Source organism: Manis pentadactyla, chromosome 14 (assembly GCF_030020395.1).
Source record: "Manis pentadactyla isolate mManPen7 chromosome 14, mManPen7.hap1, whole genome shotgun sequence".
In the NCBI taxonomy this organism is placed as follows: domain Eukaryota; kingdom Metazoa; phylum Chordata; class Mammalia; order Pholidota; family Manidae; genus Manis; species Manis pentadactyla.
The window spans coordinates 59,440,922-59,460,996 of record NC_080032.1 but is presented as its reverse complement, the minus strand read 5'-3'; the positions used below and the strand labels follow the sequence as shown (position 1 = coordinate 59,460,996).

At 41.5% G+C, this 20,075-nt stretch overlaps 1 protein-coding gene across 11 annotated transcripts in view; it reads right to left on the bottom strand.

The window, feature by feature from the left end:
- The window catches only part of RAD52 (RAD52 homolog, DNA repair protein), a 37,677-nt gene extending 18,021 nt beyond the window's left edge, over positions 1 to 19,656 (bottom strand). For 2 of the 11 annotated variants that reach the window (XM_057491353.1, XM_036907630.2), the window contains exons 1-7: positions 19,557 to 19,656; positions 7,220 to 7,322; positions 6,051 to 6,152; positions 5,400 to 5,493; positions 5,183 to 5,250; positions 3,167 to 3,285; positions 2,179 to 2,254 (exon numbers count right to left, since the gene is read on the bottom strand). In XM_057491353.1, coding sequence (XP_057347336.1) covers positions 2,179 to 2,254; positions 3,167 to 3,285; positions 5,183 to 5,250; positions 5,400 to 5,493; positions 6,051 to 6,152; positions 7,220 to 7,322; positions 19,557 to 19,558 — 564 coding nt within the window. In that variant the 5' untranslated portion in view covers positions 19,559 to 19,656. The other 9 variants (XM_036907637.2, XM_036907657.2, XM_036907666.2 and 6 more) reach the window with 9 other exon arrangements.
- Between the last annotated feature and the right edge of the window lie 419 nt (positions 19,657 to 20,075).

Sequence of the window (20,075 nt, the reverse complement as noted above, 5' to 3'; positions counted from 1 at the left end):
ACTTGAAACTAATGTAATGTAATACTGTGCGTCAACTACCCTTCAATAAAAAATAATTATTTAAAAAAAAAAAATCAAATGAATATTCATATTTGAACTGTTTATAGTTCATAATGCATGAGCAAAACTGAAAGCTTCTGTGATGACTGCCCCTGTAATGTTCACCATGTAACTTATTCACTATGTAAGAATTTGTATCCATGTAAGAACTTGTTCGTTAAGCTTCAAAAGATTGGAGACTGATGAAAATTAGGCTTGGGGTGGATTAATGATTGTGCATTGAGCATTGACCCCCCTATACAGAATTTTATTGTTGTCAACAACCATTTGATCAATAAATATGAGAGATGCCCTCACAAAAAAAAAAAAAATATATATATATATATATATATATATACATGCACTTCCAATTGTAAAATAAATAAGTAATGGGATGTAATGTATAGCATAAGCAATATAGTCAAAATATTGTAACAACTTGGTATGGTGATAGCTGGTACCTAGAATTATCATGTGTATAAATGTTGAATCACTGTGTTGTACACCTGAAACTAATGTAATACTGTGTGTCAACTACCCTTCAATAAAAAAAATAAAAAAATAAAAAAAAATAAAAAATAAAAAATAAAAAAAAAATAAAAAGCAAGTGACTTGAATAGACATTTATCCAAAGATGATATACAAATGGCCAAGAAAAGACTACCTAGATCATTAATCAGCAGAGAAATGTAAATCAAAACCACAATAAGGTGTCACACCCATCAGGATGGCTACTATCAAAAAGATAGAAAATAAAAAATGGTGGCAAGGATGTGGAGAAATTGGAACCCTTGTTCCCTGTTTGTTGACTGAACTGCAAAATGGTGCAGTCATTATAGAAAACAGTATGAACATTCCTCAAAAAGTAAGAAATAGAACTACCGTATGCTGAGCAATCCCACTCCTGACATACATCCGGAAGATCTGCAGGCAGGGGTTTGAAGGGGTATTTGTGCGCCCAGGTTCACATCGGCACTATTCGCAACAGCCAAGGGAGAGAAGCAACCCAAATGTCCTTCAGCGAATGAAGAGATAAAGAAAATGTGATGTATACACACAACGGATGACTCAGCCTTAAAAGGGAAGGAAATTCTGACACATACTAAGCAATACATGAACCTTGAGGACATTATGCTAAGTGCAATAAGCCAGTCACAAAGACAAAATGCATGGTCCCACTTACATGAGGTATCTAAAGTAGTCAAATTCATAGAAACAAAAAGTAGAATGATGGTTACCAAGGGCTGGGAGAAAGGGGAAAGGTGGAGTTGTTTTACAGGTATATAGTTTCAGCACCAGAAGATTTAAAAAATTCTAGAGAGCTATTTCATTGGTGAGCTGTGCACTTGAAAATGGCTAAAATAGCAAATTTGGATTTTTTATCACAATAAAAAAAGGAAAACTACAACTAACATCTCTCATGAACATAGATGTAAAAAATCCTTAACAAGACATTAGCAACCTAACTCCAATAATGTACAAAAAGAATTTTTAAAAAGGGAAGAAATGGAGATTTGACAGATGCCAACTGACACACACCTCTATCAGAGGCTCCACCAAATGCAGAATCCCTCAAGTACAAGACAGGGCATCTTCCCCGGGTGTTGACTGCCGTGACCTCAGAGAACGCCACAGAGAGCAGCCCCACTCCACCAGGCAACAGGACACTCTGTGTCCACCCCAGCACAGGTCGAGTGCAACCCCAGGGGTGCTGAACTGCAGATTCCATTTCCCAAAGGCAAACTGCTCAGTCATGCGAGAGGCACTGGCAGAAGGGAGCCTTAAAGACACCAGGGCTAATATGGAAAAGTGGGCTGAACAGATGAGGTTCTGAGTATTTCTAAGAAAGGACAGAGGTGCTACCAAGAGCCATGTGCTCCTCTTGAGGTTCCACAGACCATTCCCAACCACAGCTCTCTCTACAGAGAGACAGCACAGATTCTCTAGGCTTCAATTTCATCTGTAAAGTAAGTTGGCTGGTTTCTGCTGGCTGTAATATTCAGAGAGGCCAAATACACGTTGCAGACCCTCTAAGTTGCTGTATCTTCCTTTCTCTCTCCATCCCCAAGTACTCAACCCATAACACAAGTGGACTACAGCTTCACTGCACTGCACTCCATTCAGCCATTCCTAACATACCTGGTGTGGCAGCTTACTCAGTGACCTCAGGTAGTCTTTGTCCAGAATACAATTTCCCAGTGCATTCCCAAAACTTCTAAGGTTAAGAAAAAAAGGAGGAGGGGAGACAAGGTTAAGAATTGTTACATGTGAGCATCAGAGAACAGTTACCTTTGTGAAGCTGCTTCTCAACTGCGGCAGAAGAAATGGACCCTCATATACATTCCAAAATATTTACTGAGCATCACCATGTTCCCGCACCATGTTAGGTTCTGAGAATACAGCAGTGGCCATAGCAGCCAAAACCCCTGCCCTCCAGGAGAGGAAGTGAGTATGGAAAGAGCAGGAACCCATTCTCAAAGCCCCATTAGCCACCTCCTAGACATGGGGCTCAAATTCAGAGCAGGGATTTTTTTCCAAGGAGTGCTCCAGTTGCCAAGTAATGGTGGGCTCACACAATCCTCCAGGACTCATGTTCTTTACTTGAGCTATGAAGGCTCCCCAAAGGCTATGGGATTGCAAGTTTTTGGTGCATGTTCATACATGTATTTTTATGATGATTCAATTCATTTCAATTCTAAAAGGCATCTATGGCCTTTGGTTAAAGGTTAAAAACCTTGCTCTATGTACCTAAATTAACTCTGCTGCACACCCCTAATAAAGAACTGTTTGGTTGTATTAAAGAGAATGAGGACGCTATCTATGTGCTCATGTGGACAGATCTCCACGATACATTAATGAGCAGAGGTTGGGTATGAGAAATCAATTACAAAACAGACTAGAATCCTACCACTTGTTCCCCAAAAGGGGAGGCCTAAACCTAAAGGAGCACTGGGAAAATACAAGAGACAAGGGAAGCAGGGCAGCCAGGGACACGGGCAGAAGTGAGACAGATGCTATTTTGATTTTGAACCATGTGAACATGCTACCTTTTCAAAAAAAACAAAACCAAACAGCTCTGAAACAAGAGCTGAAATGAAGCAGGTCAGACTCCAAACCGTGTGCTTACCTCAGTGCTCGCTTCAGCCCATCTGTCACTGCCTCCTTCCTGGCCTTCTCCAAAGACAAGGCTTTTGACCTGAGGCCCTCACTCACACCATAGCCCACATCTTCATGGTAGGAACCATCCTGGTGGAGGAGGAGGTCAAGGTCTCACATGAAAAGCTGCACAGCCTTCCTTCCCCTCAAGCAGTCATGTTCAAACTGGGCACATCCAGCCCAGGGCCATGCGACAGAGCCAGTGGGCATGCAGCTCTAAGAGCATCAATAGCCAGGACTATTTGCTAGACCCGATCTGCCTGGAAATGTGCCTCGAGACAACTGTCTTCCCACTTCCTCTTCTACACAAAAAGGCATATATCTATCCCACTCCAAATCTTACTAAGATGCATCACCCCAAGATATAAAAACCTTTGGGACACCAAACAAAAGGAACACTTGAAATACTGTATTTAAAAGACTCTAATGACTGGAGAGCAAATCCTTTTGCAAGTCAGGTGGTATCCGTTTCTTGGCTTTTGCCAAAAGTGAAGGTGGGCCTAATCAAGTTGTTAGCTGGTAGAGAACTGAATATAATGTTTGATGATAGCACTCTGTGATTTTTGGAATATAACTCAGAAAGCATTCAAAGAAATGAATGGCACTACAACAAAACTGTCTCCATTCCTATTTATCTACGTAAATAAGGCTTTTCAGTACTATTTACAAAAATAAGTCAGAATAGACTTAATGCTGGATATTCTATCTAAGACTAAGTAATATTAAGTTACGGGCATATAAACGGGCTGAAAGAAAAAAACGGTTTTATCCACCTCATTAAAAAATGCACTTTCAAAAAAGGAATTCCTTTTCCATAAATTTTATTTCTATTAAGTATAAAAATCTTGATGTAGTTATGTTGTCAACTGTTTGTTAATACCTGTAATAGTAACTCAAAAGAAATTTTTTAATATTTAGAGCCTTAAGATCACTGGAAATTTACCAAAAAAGTTTATTTTTATACACACACACAAAGAGGCAGAGATAGATAAGGTTATTAATAAAAGATTTCGATCATAAACATATGTTAGGATAAGAGCCAAAGAGTAAACGGAATGGAAATATGAGATCCAGAAGAAACCATGTAAAATTTCTGGTGATTTAAGAAAAGCTTGCTCAAACCAAAGAGCTTGCTCAGGTATTTTTTAAATGGATGACAATATTTAATTATCTTTATTTAGAATGCATTGGTACTTTTAAAAAGAGGTAACAGATTTACTTTAGAATGTCAAATTGTACAATGTGCCAGAAAACACACCTTTGCCACTGCATGCCTTCCCCACCATCCATCCCCAAGTGGAGCTTTCCTACAAACCTTTCATAAACCTTAACAGTGTAAAGCAAAGATGTGGTTACCATTCATTTATACAGAGGTATTTTCGAGTGTTTCCAAGTCTAAAAAATAACCTCTCTGGCTTTTCTGATCCCTTGAGACACACCTTGCTAAGAGAGGCACCAACTAAATCGGGATAAGAGCGCAGATGCTCACAGACCCAGTTCAAAGCTCTGGGTGCCCAATGCTGAGGTGCTGAGTGTGGCTCCCCAGAAAGGAGGCTGGGGCCTCTTCCTACCTGGCCTGCCCACTGTCTTCATGATGACTGCTGACAACAAATGGTGAATGCTATTTTCGCTTTTTGCTTTTGTAGAAGTGAAAATCCTCATCAGATTTCTTTCCCATCAGCAAAAACAGGTACTAATGTGGGCCTTTTGTAAAGCGAATGACATGAGGCAAACTTTTGGAATGTGAGGGATACCTGTATTTATATTTATGTGGGAAGCTTTTAGGTGTTAACTTAAAAATGTGTGAGAGAAAGTTTTTCAAATTTCTTCTAGGGACACACGCCTAGAATGTCTGAGCACCACCATCCTAAGGGAATGAGGCCAGCGCCCCAGCCTGGCTGGGCACAGGCAACAGACATCCCCACCTGCCCACGCTCTCTCACCACCCGCCCAAGCCTTGGAGGCAGCAGACCTCTTACACCCTCACCTTTAACTGGACTCTCACAAATGCACAGACTCCCACGTAGAACTTGCCATTGTTAAAGTCAACAAAATCTAGGAGTGGGAAAGAGAACCAGGTGAAGAGGATGCCTCACCCATCTTTCTCCTTCTGGCAGCCAAGTGTTCCTGCCCTGCAGCCTCATATCAGAAATTAGACAAAGTAGGGAAAGGAAGATGTCACCACTGCCAGGAAACACACTCACCCACATTCTGCTGTGTGACAGAGTGTGCCCAGCCGTTGTAACCAAACATCTCATTGGCCAGATTAATTACCCTGTGACCCTCAATGTAACACACCTGGAAAAATAAGTAAAGAAAAAAAAAAGTCTTGTTAAAACTCCTTATCACACTTAAATGTGGATCCAAATTTACTTAATTCATTCCTTACCACCTTTTTTGGCAAAACTCCCCTTAAATATTCCAGAGAAATTCTCAGTGAACTTATTTCAAAGATCTTCCAGAAGGAGCCAGTTAGAACTAATATTCTGTCTGCGGGGAGAATAGCCATTCACCTCAGTTTCCAAAACTCAGTTTCCAAAAAAGTACAATTCTCAGGTTGACATATTATAGAAAACTAAAAGCATACTCAGACCTTAAAATCAGAAGCAAATGGCAAAAGAAACATTTTGAAAAGAAAGTGCAGAATTCCTAAGACGGCTGGCATGGAAGTCTCAAGACAATGCTTGGGTCACTCAGATGGCAATGAAAGAGGGACCCCTTCCCCTCCCACAGACACTAGCAAACACCCAGGAACAGTGAACAAAAGGCCCTGTGACTCCACAAGGACCCAGAGAAGAAGCTGGCAAGGTCATCCGAGTAGCCAGCCTCCACCTTTCAGGCATAAACTCTCCTACCTTCTGGCCTCCTCCAGCCACGCGGCTACTTATGTATTCCGGGCCCAGCCTCTGCCTCAGAGCACTCTGGATGGCCTGGTACTCTTCTGCTGTGTACCGGTACTACAATCCAGAAAGGAAAACCAAATCCACATTTCTGCCTTTCCTTACATCACCAAGTCTCCAGGTTTTTTGGTCTCCAGAATCCTTTGCACTCTTAAAAAGTATTGAGACACTCAGAGCTTTTGTCCATGTGGGTTATGTCTACCAATATTAGAAATTAAAACTGGCAAACTTCAGGCACATATTCTATTAGCCATCAGAGCAATGACATCATCACATGCCATGCAGTCTCTGGAAAACTCCATCATTCACTCATAAGAGAGAGTGAAAAAGCAGGCAGTACTTTAGTTATTATTATGAAATTAATTTTCACTTCACAGACTCTGAAAAGGTCTTGGGGACCCCCAGGATCACTGGACCACATTTTGAGAACCACTGCCTCAGATGTTACTACCATCCTGACAAAATTTCCTCAAGCCAGAACCAGGGAATAAAGCCTTGCGCCTTCCAGTCTGTGTATGATGTGTACGCAGGCAAAGGGCCAGGGACAGTGCTTGTCCACAGTGTGAGCCCCTCTCCCACTCAACTCCCCCCCAGCCCTGCACACAGATACATCACTACTACTTGCTCTGATGATTTCCCTCCATAGCTTCCCACCTGCCCTATTTAAATGAAATAAGTAACTCAGAAACAGACCTCTGGTAAAAAAGACAGAATTTGGGTGGACAAAGCAAGAACATCTTTTATATATACAGAATATCTCTACAAAGAATATGACAACAAAAACTTTGGATGCCTCCAGAAAGGAGACCTGGGTGAAATGTCACAGTGATAGGAGACAGACTTTTCACACATAGTCTCCATTTTACTTTGAATATTAGAGCATATGAATTTGTAACTGACCCAAACAATACATGAAATTAAAGTCTAAATGTAATCCCCAGTACTATTAGTCTTTTGATGCTAAAGTCCCAAAATGCCCTTATTTTGATGCTAAAGTCCCAAAAGTCCCAAAAAGCATCAAAGACTCCCAAATAATGCTTCTAAGGAAAAATCGTAACAATAAATAGCTTACACACAAGCAGTGCTCTACAGCCCACTTCTTTCTGGATATGAAAACCAGTTACCTGTCCAAAGCACAGCACGGAGTCGCCACCAGCAGCTGAGGGCCGGCTGTTACGGCCTCCAAGAATTGTTTCCTCAGTCGCAAACATGTTCATTCTGGCTGACCTCTACATAAACAGAAGATTAGAAGAAAATCTCAAAGAATGCTAAAGGTAAAAGGCAAGAGACTCTACTGAAACTCTGGTCAAAGCGACCACATGCAACATGCTGCCAGTCACCTTATTCACACACATGTGAACCGCCCCAACGAAGGCCTGTTCCTCAGGGCCGAGCTCCTACCCTACAAGCCCCTGGAAAGCCTTGAGGGCCTGCTTCCACCATTCTGCTAGCAGTTTTGCTAGGGTAATGGGTGCTACTCAAGGATTTTTACAATGAGAATGTATTATAATGTTCATAAATGAAAAAGTCAAAATTACAGAAACATCAAGGGAGAGCAATGAACTTATTGCTGACTTCCACATGAGCGAGAGGACCCTGGCCTTAGGAGTCAAAAAAGCAATGTAAGCCACAGAAACTCAACTGCTTTCCAGGAGCTAACAAGCTAGTTGGAGGGTGAGGACTTACAGACAGAAAACAATTCAAGAGCAAAAGGAAGAAACACAGAGGGCCCCTATCACTCGGGAAGAAGAGAGCATTAGACCAGTGGGTTCCTGGCAGCACTGGCATCTCCTGGGGACTGGTATGCCTCTGTATCCCAGTTAGATGCTGGCCTCTAACAGCATCACCTATTAGAAATGCAAATTCTCAGGCCATGCCCAAAACCTGAGAAATCAGAAACTAGAGGTGAGACCCAGAAATCAGTTGTTGACCAAACCCGCCAGGTGATTCTGACGCAAACTCAAGTCTGAGAGCCAGTGCCGTGGACTGAGACCTTGCAAATTTACAGACCATCAGAGGATCGATGACCCTCACAGAAGCACCGGCCCCGGCTGACCCACAGCCTGACCCCCTCTCCCCGGCCTCAAAGCTGTGCCTCAGCAAACTTACATGTTGTAAGTCTGTTACCTAGTAAGGGCACTACAAATCTATGAATGTCAAGTGGTATGCCTCTCCACAGACCACTGCAACATGATGCTTTAGAGCACAAGTACTATGAGCCAGTTTTGGCTCTGTCACCAGCTACATGCTTCACCAAGGGAAAAAATCATGTCATGTCATTTCTCTAAATGATTTTTCTCATCTAGAAACATGAAGGTAATAATAGTACCTATATTTCCTTGAGGTTCTGAAAAGATTAAATGTGATACAGCATGAAAATTGCATTAGAATAGTGCCTGGCACATAGGAAGTACTAAATAAATGTTAGTTATTGTTAAGTTCATGTTTATTTTCTTATATATATTATGATGAAGATGTAGAGAACTATTTAAATGATCATAAAACATTACATTTCAGCTAAGAGTGATAAATTATTATAATCCAGCACTGAAAAGTAGGATAAGTCAATCATTCGTGTCTAAAATTGTTTAATCAAGAAATTGTGGGATAAGGACATTATTTAGAATGTAAGTGTGAACGCTGGAAAAGATGGTTAAAAGAATGACACACACCTGCCTCTGAGGAGTGGTGCTGGGGTATAGGATAACACAGCAGGGGTCTCCTTTTTCAAAACACAGCTTTTAGCACTATTTCATTTTTCAAGTATGTACATATATTATTTTAATAAAAATAAAAACAAAATGTAAATATCTACCATATAAAAATAAAAACAAAAAAATGTAACTACCTATCTTATAAAGCAGGAGTTGGCAAACTTCTTCTGTAAAGGGCCAGATAGGAAATACTTTAGATTGAGCAGGACATATGGTCTCTCCCTACTCAGCTTCGACATTTACATGAAGCAGCCACAGATATAAACAAACACAGATGTAAGACATTAGCACGCCTGTGTCCCAGTAAAACTTCATTATAGCAGAGGTGGCAGTCTTGGCCCACAGGCCATACTGTGCTGACCACTGCTATAAAATATACTTTGAATTTTAGAGTCATATGTGGCTCAATATTCTGCTCCACAAGGGAAGTTACCTAAATCGGCCAATTACTTAACCCCTCTATGCCCCAATTTCTTTATCTGTAAAAGGGTATATTAATAAGATCAACCTCATAACTTCCAACATCTGCACTCTCAGGAAGACTCATGCCAGAAGATGATCATCAAAAAACCCCAACAAAGATCCACGCACTGCTACAGCTGTAGATGCACTCATCCCACCAGTTCCTGGACTTGCCATGGGAATGAGGAAGGAGATATCTAAGCTGGCCTGTGCATACAGTAAAACAACAAATTTGACTGGATCTATACTGTTGGAACTCAACCAAGAATTTGGAGAAGTGCAAATTGTAGTGCTCCAAACTCTTACAACTACAGACTATTTACTGTTAAAAGAACATATGGCATGTGAACAGTCCCCAGGAATGCGTTGTTTTAATTTGTCTGATTTCTCTCAGACTGTTCAAGTTCAGTTGGACAATATCCACCATATCATAGATAAGTTTTCACAAATGCCTAAGGTGCCTTAATGGTTTTCTTGGTTTCACTGGAGATGGCTGGTAATTACAGATATGCTTTGGTTATGTAACTATACTCCTATTATGTTAATGTGTGTGCGCAATTTAAGTAGTAGCTTAAAACCTATACATGCTGAAGTTACTCTACAAGAAGATATGTCAAAGAAATAATCAATCTTCCCATGTTTTCTTCCGTCTGCTACTTCTATAGCTTTTCTTCTTCCTTCCTAATTACAACCCTTAAATAGAATTCGTGCCTCATATCAAATTTACCGAGTATCATAACTCCTCCAAGTGGTAAAGATACCTCAAGACAAATGCTGGGCATAGAAGCCACAGGGCATAAATATGCAAAGAAGTAAAAAGCTAACCTTTTCAAACAATAAGGCTTCCCTCTCACTTACCAACTTCACATTTCCCTGTATGGCCCCGGAAGATGACTGGTTAGCCAGAGATGGGTAAGATTCCTCAAGGGAGGAACAACCTAAGACAGGCACAGTCGCAGGGGGGCCATCAGGTGAGAAATTGGGGATCAACAGAGGTGAGGCTTAGAACCTCACCCCCCCTATTCTGAGAGAAATCTTCTGCATACATGGATGTTTTATTGCCCTGGTCTAGCTTGGATTAACACATAGTCTAGAGGCACACACCTGATCATCTACATTTGCTCTCTTACAACACTAAACTATGTTTTCTACCTTTATCTTGTATCTACCTACCACTTCAGCATTTTATTAAAAATAATAATAATAAAGAGAGAAATGTGGTATCCACATATAAATCAAGTATAAAAACCAAATGAGTATTCATATTTGAACTGACTGTTTAGAGTTCATAATGCATGAGCAAAACCGAAAGTTTCTGTGATGACTGCCCTTGTACTGTTCACTATGTAACTTATTCATTATGTAAGAATTTGTTCTCCATGTAAGAACTTGTTTGTTATGCCTCAGAAGATTGGAGACTGACGAAAATTAGGCTTGGGGTGGATTAATGATTGTGCATTGAGCATTGACTCCCCTATACAGAATTTTATTGTCGTTAACAACCATTTGATCAATAAATATGAGAGATGCCCTCACAAAAAAAAAAAAAAAAGGACAGACTTCCAATGGTAAAATAAATAAGTAACCGGGATGTAATGTATAGCATAAGGAATAAAGTCAAGATATTGTAACAGCTTGGTAGGGTGATAGCTGGAACCTAGAATTATGTATATAAATGTTCTACCACTGTGTTGTACACTTGAAACTAATGTAATGTAATACTGTGCGTCAACTACCCTTCAATAAAAAATAATTATTAAAAAAAAAAAAAAAAAAAAAGGTCAACCTCATAAGTTTGTCCTACTAAAATGATGTGATAATAGCATCTAGCAAGATTAATCATTGAATACTAAAAAGTTGGGTAACAGGATATTCACAAAGCCTCAAATGAGCACCTGTCCAGTTACTGAATAAAAACAAAGATAATAGAGCTAACTTAATGCCACTGAACTACACACTTAAAAATGGTTAAAATGAAAACTTTTATGTGTATTTCATCATAATAAAAAAAGGGAGGGGGAACCGCTTAACACAATAAAGGTTTACAGCTCATTCAGGCAAGATCCAGTGCACATGGTAGCTGTGTGACCTAGCACATGTGACCTCCAAGGTCATTACTGCAGGGGTAGAAAGAGCCAAAGTGGTCACAGCAGTTCAGAGCAGCTGCAGGCCAGAAGTGATAGTGATCACCTGTGGTCACAGTTCACTGGACAGAACTTATCACATGGCCCCAAACCGAACTGCAATGGAGGCTAGGAAATAGAAGCATTCCAACATTTGGTGATTACTAATGTTCTCCTTTGCACCCCCCAGTGATTACGAGGACACCTTGCACATAGCAGGGGGTCAGGAAGGGAAGTGTTTGTTGAGTAGTTAAATGAATGAATAGATGAGTGAATGAAAGACACTCATAATGCAGGCTATATAAATGAAGTATATTTTTTAATTCTTGAGAAACTAATTTTATGAGGCATGAGCTACACCTCTCACATTTAAAAAGCAACCTGTTGCCACTTTTCTAAACAATTCTTAAAAGATTCAACCTTTTAGTAAAGAAAAGAATAATCCTGTCTCTGCCCATAAAGTGAAACATGGAATCATTTTTTTTTACCAGTTTCTACTTCATAAAAAAAATACTTACTGCTCTGCCTCCCTTTCTAAAACTGTCCACAACAGTTTTTCCATTATAAAATTAAAATATTTTAGAAAGTTTTAGACATATACCATAAAAACAGAGGAAGAACTAAAATTTGGCTGAATCCCCCCCACCAGCAAGATAGCTTTTGTCTGTTTATGTATGTGTATTATGTGCGTGTGTATGTGCATATCTGTTAAGAGTAGGATCCAAATATATCAGGCATATCTTACGTGGCATCTCAAATCTTCTTGGCCTTGCCTGACTCTGAGGCCCTGACCACCTTTTCCACCCTGTCTGCCTTATGTGGTCCCAACATGCATGAGGTCTGACTGCACATGGGCACAACCCATGGCCCCTTACTTCCTGCTCGTGCCTCTTGCCTCCCACCTTGGCTTCCCTCTTGTCTTTTAGGTGAGACCCACGTGATGCCCACACATGCACAATCTGAAAACTTGGAGGAATAACTGGTGCTGCGGGGCAACAAGCTCTACCAGTGGGACACAGAAGTGGAGGGGTGAATCCCTCTCCTTCCTCCCTTCGGGTGGACTGCCCTGGGATGCAGGCCTTGTACATCCTCCCAGGAGACAGCTTTAGGAGGTCAAGCCATCAGCTGTACTTGTTACCAAGGGGTGGCCAATCTGAATATGTACCCTTGAACTGACTTAATGCCCCTTCTCTCCTCAATTCCCATTTCCCTCACTTCTGCTTCCTATAATTCATTTCCTGAAAAAATAATCACAAATAAGTTTTTGTCTGAAGCTGTAGGTTCTGGGGTACTCAGGTCAAACAGACACTACAGATGCTCTGCTAATTATCCCTTCAACTCTTAAAACACAGTGCACTTGGCTGGACTTCCAAATGCCAGCATCTGCATCTCTTCAGCTGAAGGCTTGCTTTGGCAGCCTGGGCCCATTTGTTTCTGTAAAGCCGGACATGCCAGAGAATTGATACCCCTGGAGCAGTCCTCTAACAGTAGGTGAAAAGAGTTGGTGTTTAAGACCCTGGAGTTCTTCCCCCTTCTGTGTGGTAAGGCTGAGCTGTGAGTTGTACATTGGCTCCAGAGGTCCCCAGTGGAATGAGGTTTGGTTTCCTGCCCAGATGGAACTGGCCTGACTTTGCACCCTTTGTTACCTGCCTTTTCTTTCCCATCTCACTTTCCCTCTCCTCTACCAGTATGTCCTGGCGTCATCTCCCAAATAAACTACTTGCACTTGGAGGGAAAATGTAGGGGGCGCAGAGGATACCTTTCCAACGGAGAAATCTGGCAGATAACCACCTTAATGAGGTCAGCAAACATACTGTCACCAATAAGAGTCACATCACGTGCTCCCTGGTGAATGCACTGAGAAGGTCACATCACTGAAGCTGTATTTCTACCAACCTAATCATGACTTTAATAATGGGAAACAATCAGGTAAGTTCAAATCTACAGGGCCTGGACTCAATGGCAATGTCTCAAAAACCGAAACGAAACAAACACAAAGGCAAGTGAAACCTTCTGGGTTGAAGGAACCTAAAGAGACAACTCAATGCTGAGACCCCGAGGTGGCCCTTGCTGGGGTCTGAGAGAAGGAAAAAAAGCCATGAACTGGGGACACCTGACAACGGACTGCATATCAGATGATGGTGGTACATTGCTGCTTAACTTTTGGGGTGTGACTGTGCAGGAGACTAGCTCTTGGTACAAAGCGATACATGACGAAGTAGTGGTTTAAGGGCCATGTTTTCTGCCACTGAAATCATTCAATTAATAAAATGTGTTTGTGTGTATAAAGAGGGAAAGAACTAGACAAAGTAAATTAACAAATTTATGAATCTAGGTGAAGGATATACAGGCACTTATTGTATAACTTTTCTGAAGACTTCAAATTTTTCAAAGTAAAATATTAGGAAAGCCTTCCTACCTAGCCAAGGTTATGGCAGCTACATAAACCCAACTATCCAGTACATCCTCCAAAACTATACAGGCCACAAGAGGAACGAATAAAACAGTATCACATATCTTCCAAAGTAATTAAAAGACTGAAACTACTACAACTTCCCATTGCCTAAAGAAGAAAAAAATTAACATCAAATTCTGGTGGAGATATTTCTCAAAACTCTCATCCCAAATCTTTAAGGAGAGCAAGGCAGGACCCCGAAGAAGAGAAGAGGAGGTGGGGGGCCTAAGGCAGCACTGACTCACTCCCTGGGAAAGGAGGCGGCGGCCCCCACGGAGTAGGAGCCTGACAGAGCTGTGGTCAGTCACAGAGGGCCAGGAAGAGAGACTCAAGCACACTCAGGGTGCGCTGGGCTGCTGAGGCGGCCTGGAAGTCAGTGTTTCTGGGCACGAGAGTGCGCGAAGGAATGACGGATGTCCTCTGAAACAGTGCTGTGCAGGACAAAGAGGAGAAAGTCAGGATCCTGCTAGACAAGAGAAAATTTAAAAGTCAAAGGACATACAACACCACCCACCCCCAAGAAGCCTTCTGATAAACCACACTCACTACACTTATACTTAATTTTGGCCAGTGAATCTCGTAAATCATCTGTCAATCCTGCTCACAAAATACAAAATTAGAGATTAAAGAAAGAATCAGTGAACTTTAAAATAGACCGAGAGAAATTATACAGTCTGAGGAGGAGGAAAAAAACACTGAAAATAATGAAAGCCTTACGGTCTTATAGGATATATAGTTGCTTCACACCCTTGCCAACGAACACATAAAGCTGAATCCCAAAAGAAGAGATTAAAGAGAATGGAACAGAAAAAGACATTTTTTTTAAAGTTGACCAAAATTTCCTAAATTGGGAGACAGACATAAATTTATGGATTTAAGGTCATCAAACCTCAAGTAGAATAATACAAAGTAAATCACACCTAGACACACTGTGGGCAAACTGCTGGAAACCAAAAATGGATAAAATCTTAATAGCAGTTATAGGAAAAATGGCACATCCTATAAGTAGTAACAATAAAAATGATAGCTCCATCTCACAACAGTTAAAGAAACACACTCAGGAATAAATTTAACAAAAGATGCGTAAAACCTCTGCACTGTAAACTACAAACGGTACTAAAAGAAATTAAAAACAAGAAGGGAGCTATACTGGGTTCATATATTTGAAGACTCAATTCTTTAAAATATTAATTTCCCAAACTGATCTACAGATTGAGTGCCATCCCAGTCATAATCCTACCAGACATTTTTGTAGAAACTGATAAGGTGGTTCTAATACTTACATGAAAAGTGCAAAGGACCTAGACTCTCCAAATCAATCTTGAAAGACAACAAAATTGAAGGACCTACACGACGTGACCTCAAGACTTACTATAAAACTACAGTAATTAAAATAGTTTGGTACTGACAAAAGGATTGCTCAATGGAACAGAAAAAAGAGCCCAGAAATCAACCATCATTTTTACACAGTATTCTGAATTGCAAAGGTAATGATGCAGTATACCGGCATTTTCCACAGCTGCTGCTGGAACAACGGGGTATCTATATGAGGAAATATTTTCACTAAGTACTTTTCACAACATTCACAAAAACTAGAGATGGATCATAGGCCTCAATGTAAAGCTACAACAATAAAATCTCCAGAAGAAAACACAGATGTATATCCTAACAACCTGTAGGTGGCCAAGATTTCACAGACAAGACTAGGAAAGCAGCAACTATAAAGGAAAAAAGTGGCAACTCTGCCTACATCAAAATGTAAAGTTTTACTTATCAAAAACAACTCTAATGAACAGGCAATCACAAAGGACTGATATCCAGATATAGAAAGCATATAGAAAGAACTCCTACAACTCAATAATAAAAAGACTAAACCCAATTTGAAATGGGCAAAAGATTTGAGCAGGCACTTAAAAATTAGGAAGATAAACAAATTTCACAGGAAAAAATGTTCACCTTCATTAGTATTCAAGGATTAAAGTTAAAATAATAATGACATACCACTCCATACCCACCAGAATAGCTAAAAATAGGACTAACAACACCAAAAGCTAGCAAGAATGTGAAGCAAGTAGACCTCTCATACACTGTTGGCAGGTAACAGGCTGATAAAACTTATCCGCTGTAAACACAGGCTACCATACCTACCTGAAACAGAAGAATGACTCTAAGGTGGAGACATGTGTCCAGAGGGTAGAGCAGACCACAGAGGATTATTCCCAGGCCTTGAACCCTAATGGTGTTTATATACCTAGGATATCAGTCCTCTGTCAGACAGGTGTCTGTTCCTGCCTACTTGTTTTCTCAGATTTGTCTTTGATGAGAAGTTTTAAACTTTGATGTAATAACATTTTTTTTCTTTTTAGTGGTTATTGCTCTCTGAGTCTTGTCTAAGAAATCTTTGCACAGCCCAAGGCCAGGAAGATGTTCTTCTACATTTTCTAGAAGCTTTACAGTTTTGTAATATTGGAGATTAATCTGATTTCTTTGGAAAATAAGAATGTCATATGACCCAAGAATTCTTCTGATAGGTATTCTCCCAGAAAAATAAAATTCTATGATCAAAAAAAGACTTGTGGGCATAAAGGAAAAGAGCTTGAATTAGAGTAGTGGCTGTGAGCAAGAAATGGTTGAATCCAGCAGGTAAGAAGGTAAGCAAGATTGGCAAAAATGTTTTTCTTCTTATCCATTTCCTTATCACCTAAAAGTATTTCTAATTATATGTGGAGGGAGAAAGGAGGGAGTAAAAGGTAATGAAGCTTGTTATAAAGGAAATTTCCCCCTTTCTCTGACCTCTTATCTTTACTAAAGACAGAAGGCATGCTCATGCAGAGTAATATAAGCCACCTTAAAAAGCTTGAAACTAGTTTGTAAACCATGGCAGAGCAAAGGAAATTTTAAACTGAGAATGATAAGATTATATTTATGCCTCAGAAAGCTTTCTGTCAACAGTGAATGCTGGGAAAGATCAATTAGTCTGTATTACAACAGTCTACAGAAGAAATGATAAAGGCTCAACAAAGATCATGGATATGTAGAGAAAGGATGGACTCTGGATATGTATTACAGGAGGCATGACTGACAGGACTGTGCTGAGTTAAGGTTCTGATAGTGAGAATCTAAAACAGCAGAATGGATATCAAGTTTTTTTCTTTACTTTCATTTATGTCCATGCTGCTATGTTTGTGGGACTTCAAGAAAAATTAGCAAGAGTAGAAAAAAATGTTTTAAGTAAAAAAGAACAGATCTCAAAATGTCATCTCCTCTTTGAAGCCTTAAGCACCTTATTACACTCTGAACAGAATTAATCCTATATTCCCATAGCATTTTAGTCATATGTCAAAACACACATCGTACTATAATCCACATGCAGCCATTCGAGAACAGAGGCCATATACTAATTACTGAATCCCCAGCACTTAACATAGTTCCCACCCAGCAATGATATAAAGAGCATTTAGCTTTATTTTAGCTTCTCTCCACTTTGAAACTGTCAGTACAGTATTAAAAATGAATGCCTTAAGTGTAAGAATGGTAAAAGTTAACAGAGACTGAGAAATATCCACATGAGGCGCTCTGCCATTGAAAATTAAATTGGTTATACAGTCCATTCTCTTTGGTCATGATCGTTCTATAAAGTCACCATGAATAGTGAATTTGCTCCTAGGAGAAATACAGGGTTACGTTCCTGACAGCCTCTGGCCCCAACATTTCTGACCACCAGTCAATACTTAACCGTGTTATGTGTTTTTTTGTGTTGTTTCTTTAAATAAGCCGCATTATTTAATGTAAACTGTTGATTCATTAACAATGAACTCACAGCCAACAGCACTATGGCTGATACCTGAGGGAAGCTTATCTAAAAGCTCGTCTTTTCTGAGGTGCACCACAGTACTTGGAACACTGGACAGCACTATGCTTGGTGGCCATTTCACACAGTGAAATCACCAACACCAAAATAAAAATGAGAAAAACGTGGCACTAAATATACCCACAACTCGCTCAGGGCAGAGTACTGAAACAAGGAGGGGCAACTCCCATTTTCGTCATGCTTCAAAGTGCTGGTACTGGTTTATGGATTACGAAGAATTTTAGCGAGTGAAATTCCCAAATACACACTTCATGAATGAGGATCGCCTGTTCTGGTTTCTTTTTTTAAGGTAAAAATTCTCACCCACTGCTATCTCAGTTGTATTTTTCACCCACTCAACTCCTACACACGACAGAGCAGGGCCTCTGCTGACACTGTGCATACATTTGCCCGCTCAGTGCCCGGTACTCAGCCGTCTGATGTGTGCGGAACTGAGAATTTGAGCCCAATGAAACACTTCACTCAACCCCAGTTAAATGCTGAATTATGGAAAATTCGTTTTAAATTTTGCCTCAGAAAGCCAGGAAGCTAAAAGTGCCAACCCAAATGCCCATCAACTCATGGAGAAACAAAATGTGGTGCATCCCTATAGTGGAATATCATTCATTATTCAGCCATAAAAAGGAGTGGCATTTTGACACAGGCTACAGCGTGGATGAGCCTTGAAAACATGCTCAGTGAAGTAAACCAGACACAAAAGGTCAAATACCGTGAGTCCGCTTACGTGAAGTTACTGGAATTGGCAAAATCATAGAATCAAAAGGCAGACGAGGCGGGCCGGGCAGGGAACGTGGGAAGAAGAGTTTGCTACTGAGCCGTTTCCCTCTGGCGTGAGAAATGCCTCGGAACTAGGTAAGGGCGACGGATGCACAGCCTGTGAACATACTAAAAGCCCCTCAACAGTTCGCTTTAGATGGATTTAATTGCACATGAATTATCTCAATTTTTAAAAAAGATCCAGAAACAGAGCGCCAAGTTCCTTTGAAATAGGTAATCCCTTCCCCCCGGCCCAGGTGCCGACGCCCCGCTCCCACGGCCGCCGGGGTGTCGGCCCCGCGCCCCTCCACAGCAGCCGCTGCAGCCCCGGCCCTCCACCCCGACTGTCCGCTGCGGGCCGGCCTCCGTGCTCGGGACCCGCGAGGCCAGTCCCACTGTCGCCGAGCGCTCCGCTCGGGCTCCGAGGGCCCAGGGCCCAGTGGCCCCGCAGCGGCGCCGCCACCTGGCCGCCCCTCCCCACTTACGCGCCACGGGAAGCGCGCGGTGCACGTAAGGATCTCTGCGCGCTAAACGTCGCAGGGAGGGTTTAGAGAGGGCCACGCAAAGGAGGCTGGGAAGGAAGTGCAAGGTACCCTGGGAAGAAGGTCCAGACCGAAAGAGCCGCAGGGAGGGCCTACGGACAGGACGAGGGGCGTAAACCAAGTCGGAAAGGGAGAAGAGCCGCAAAGCAACCTGTCGAAAGTCGTAAAGCAAGCCAGAATCGCGAGGCAGGCCACGCGGTCTGATCCTCTGTCCTGCGAGGGTTCCTATGTCCTTCCACCGCAGTCCCTGTCTCTGCTGCCCCCTGGCGGGCCCGGAGAGCATGCCCGGGCGAGAGGCTTATCCTGAGGCCTTTTGGGGCCCACTCTTCCCGCGCCTTCTTCCCCGCACAAGCGCGCAAACCCAATCCGCGGTTGGAATGCGGCAACCGGCAGAGGAGGAGCTTCTCAGCACCTATCTGTACACACTAGGCATTTTGCCGGGAAAGAAAACCGTGCTTTTAAGTCTCAAGAATGGTTATGAGAGCCCCTCCTAGCTTCTGCCCCAGACAGGCACAGCCGACCGAGGCAGTGGGGACACATCCGGGTACTGATTCTCGGTCCTCTCCAGCCTCTATCGCGCACACCCACTCATCACCTGACGGCTTCTTAAATTAGCTGGGACCGGAGGGAAATGGGTGTGTGGAGACTTGTGGGAAGGGAGTTCCTTAGACTGCCCTTCGGAGCCAACTCGCAACTGGGTGACGATTGCGCATCCTTTGAGAGGTGCTCAAAAACAAGATTTAAAAAGTTTAGTCATCACAACCCCAAATTAAGGCCAAGCAAGCCAACAAAATCATTCTCTTACGTTTTCAAATTGGTTGTTTTAATAAACCCCTGTTAATCACAGTTTATTATCTGAGCAGTAATACGCCAGGGCAAGCCATTTCCTGGACTCCCAGTAACACTATCGGAAGCTTCGTAAAGAACCTAGAACCAGACCTAATACATAAATAATTTATTTCATAAAGCTGGCATTTGAAATCAACCAAGAAAGGAATGTTTACTTTTAAAATAGTGCTGGGACTTATTAGTTAACTATTTGGATTAGATTCCTTAT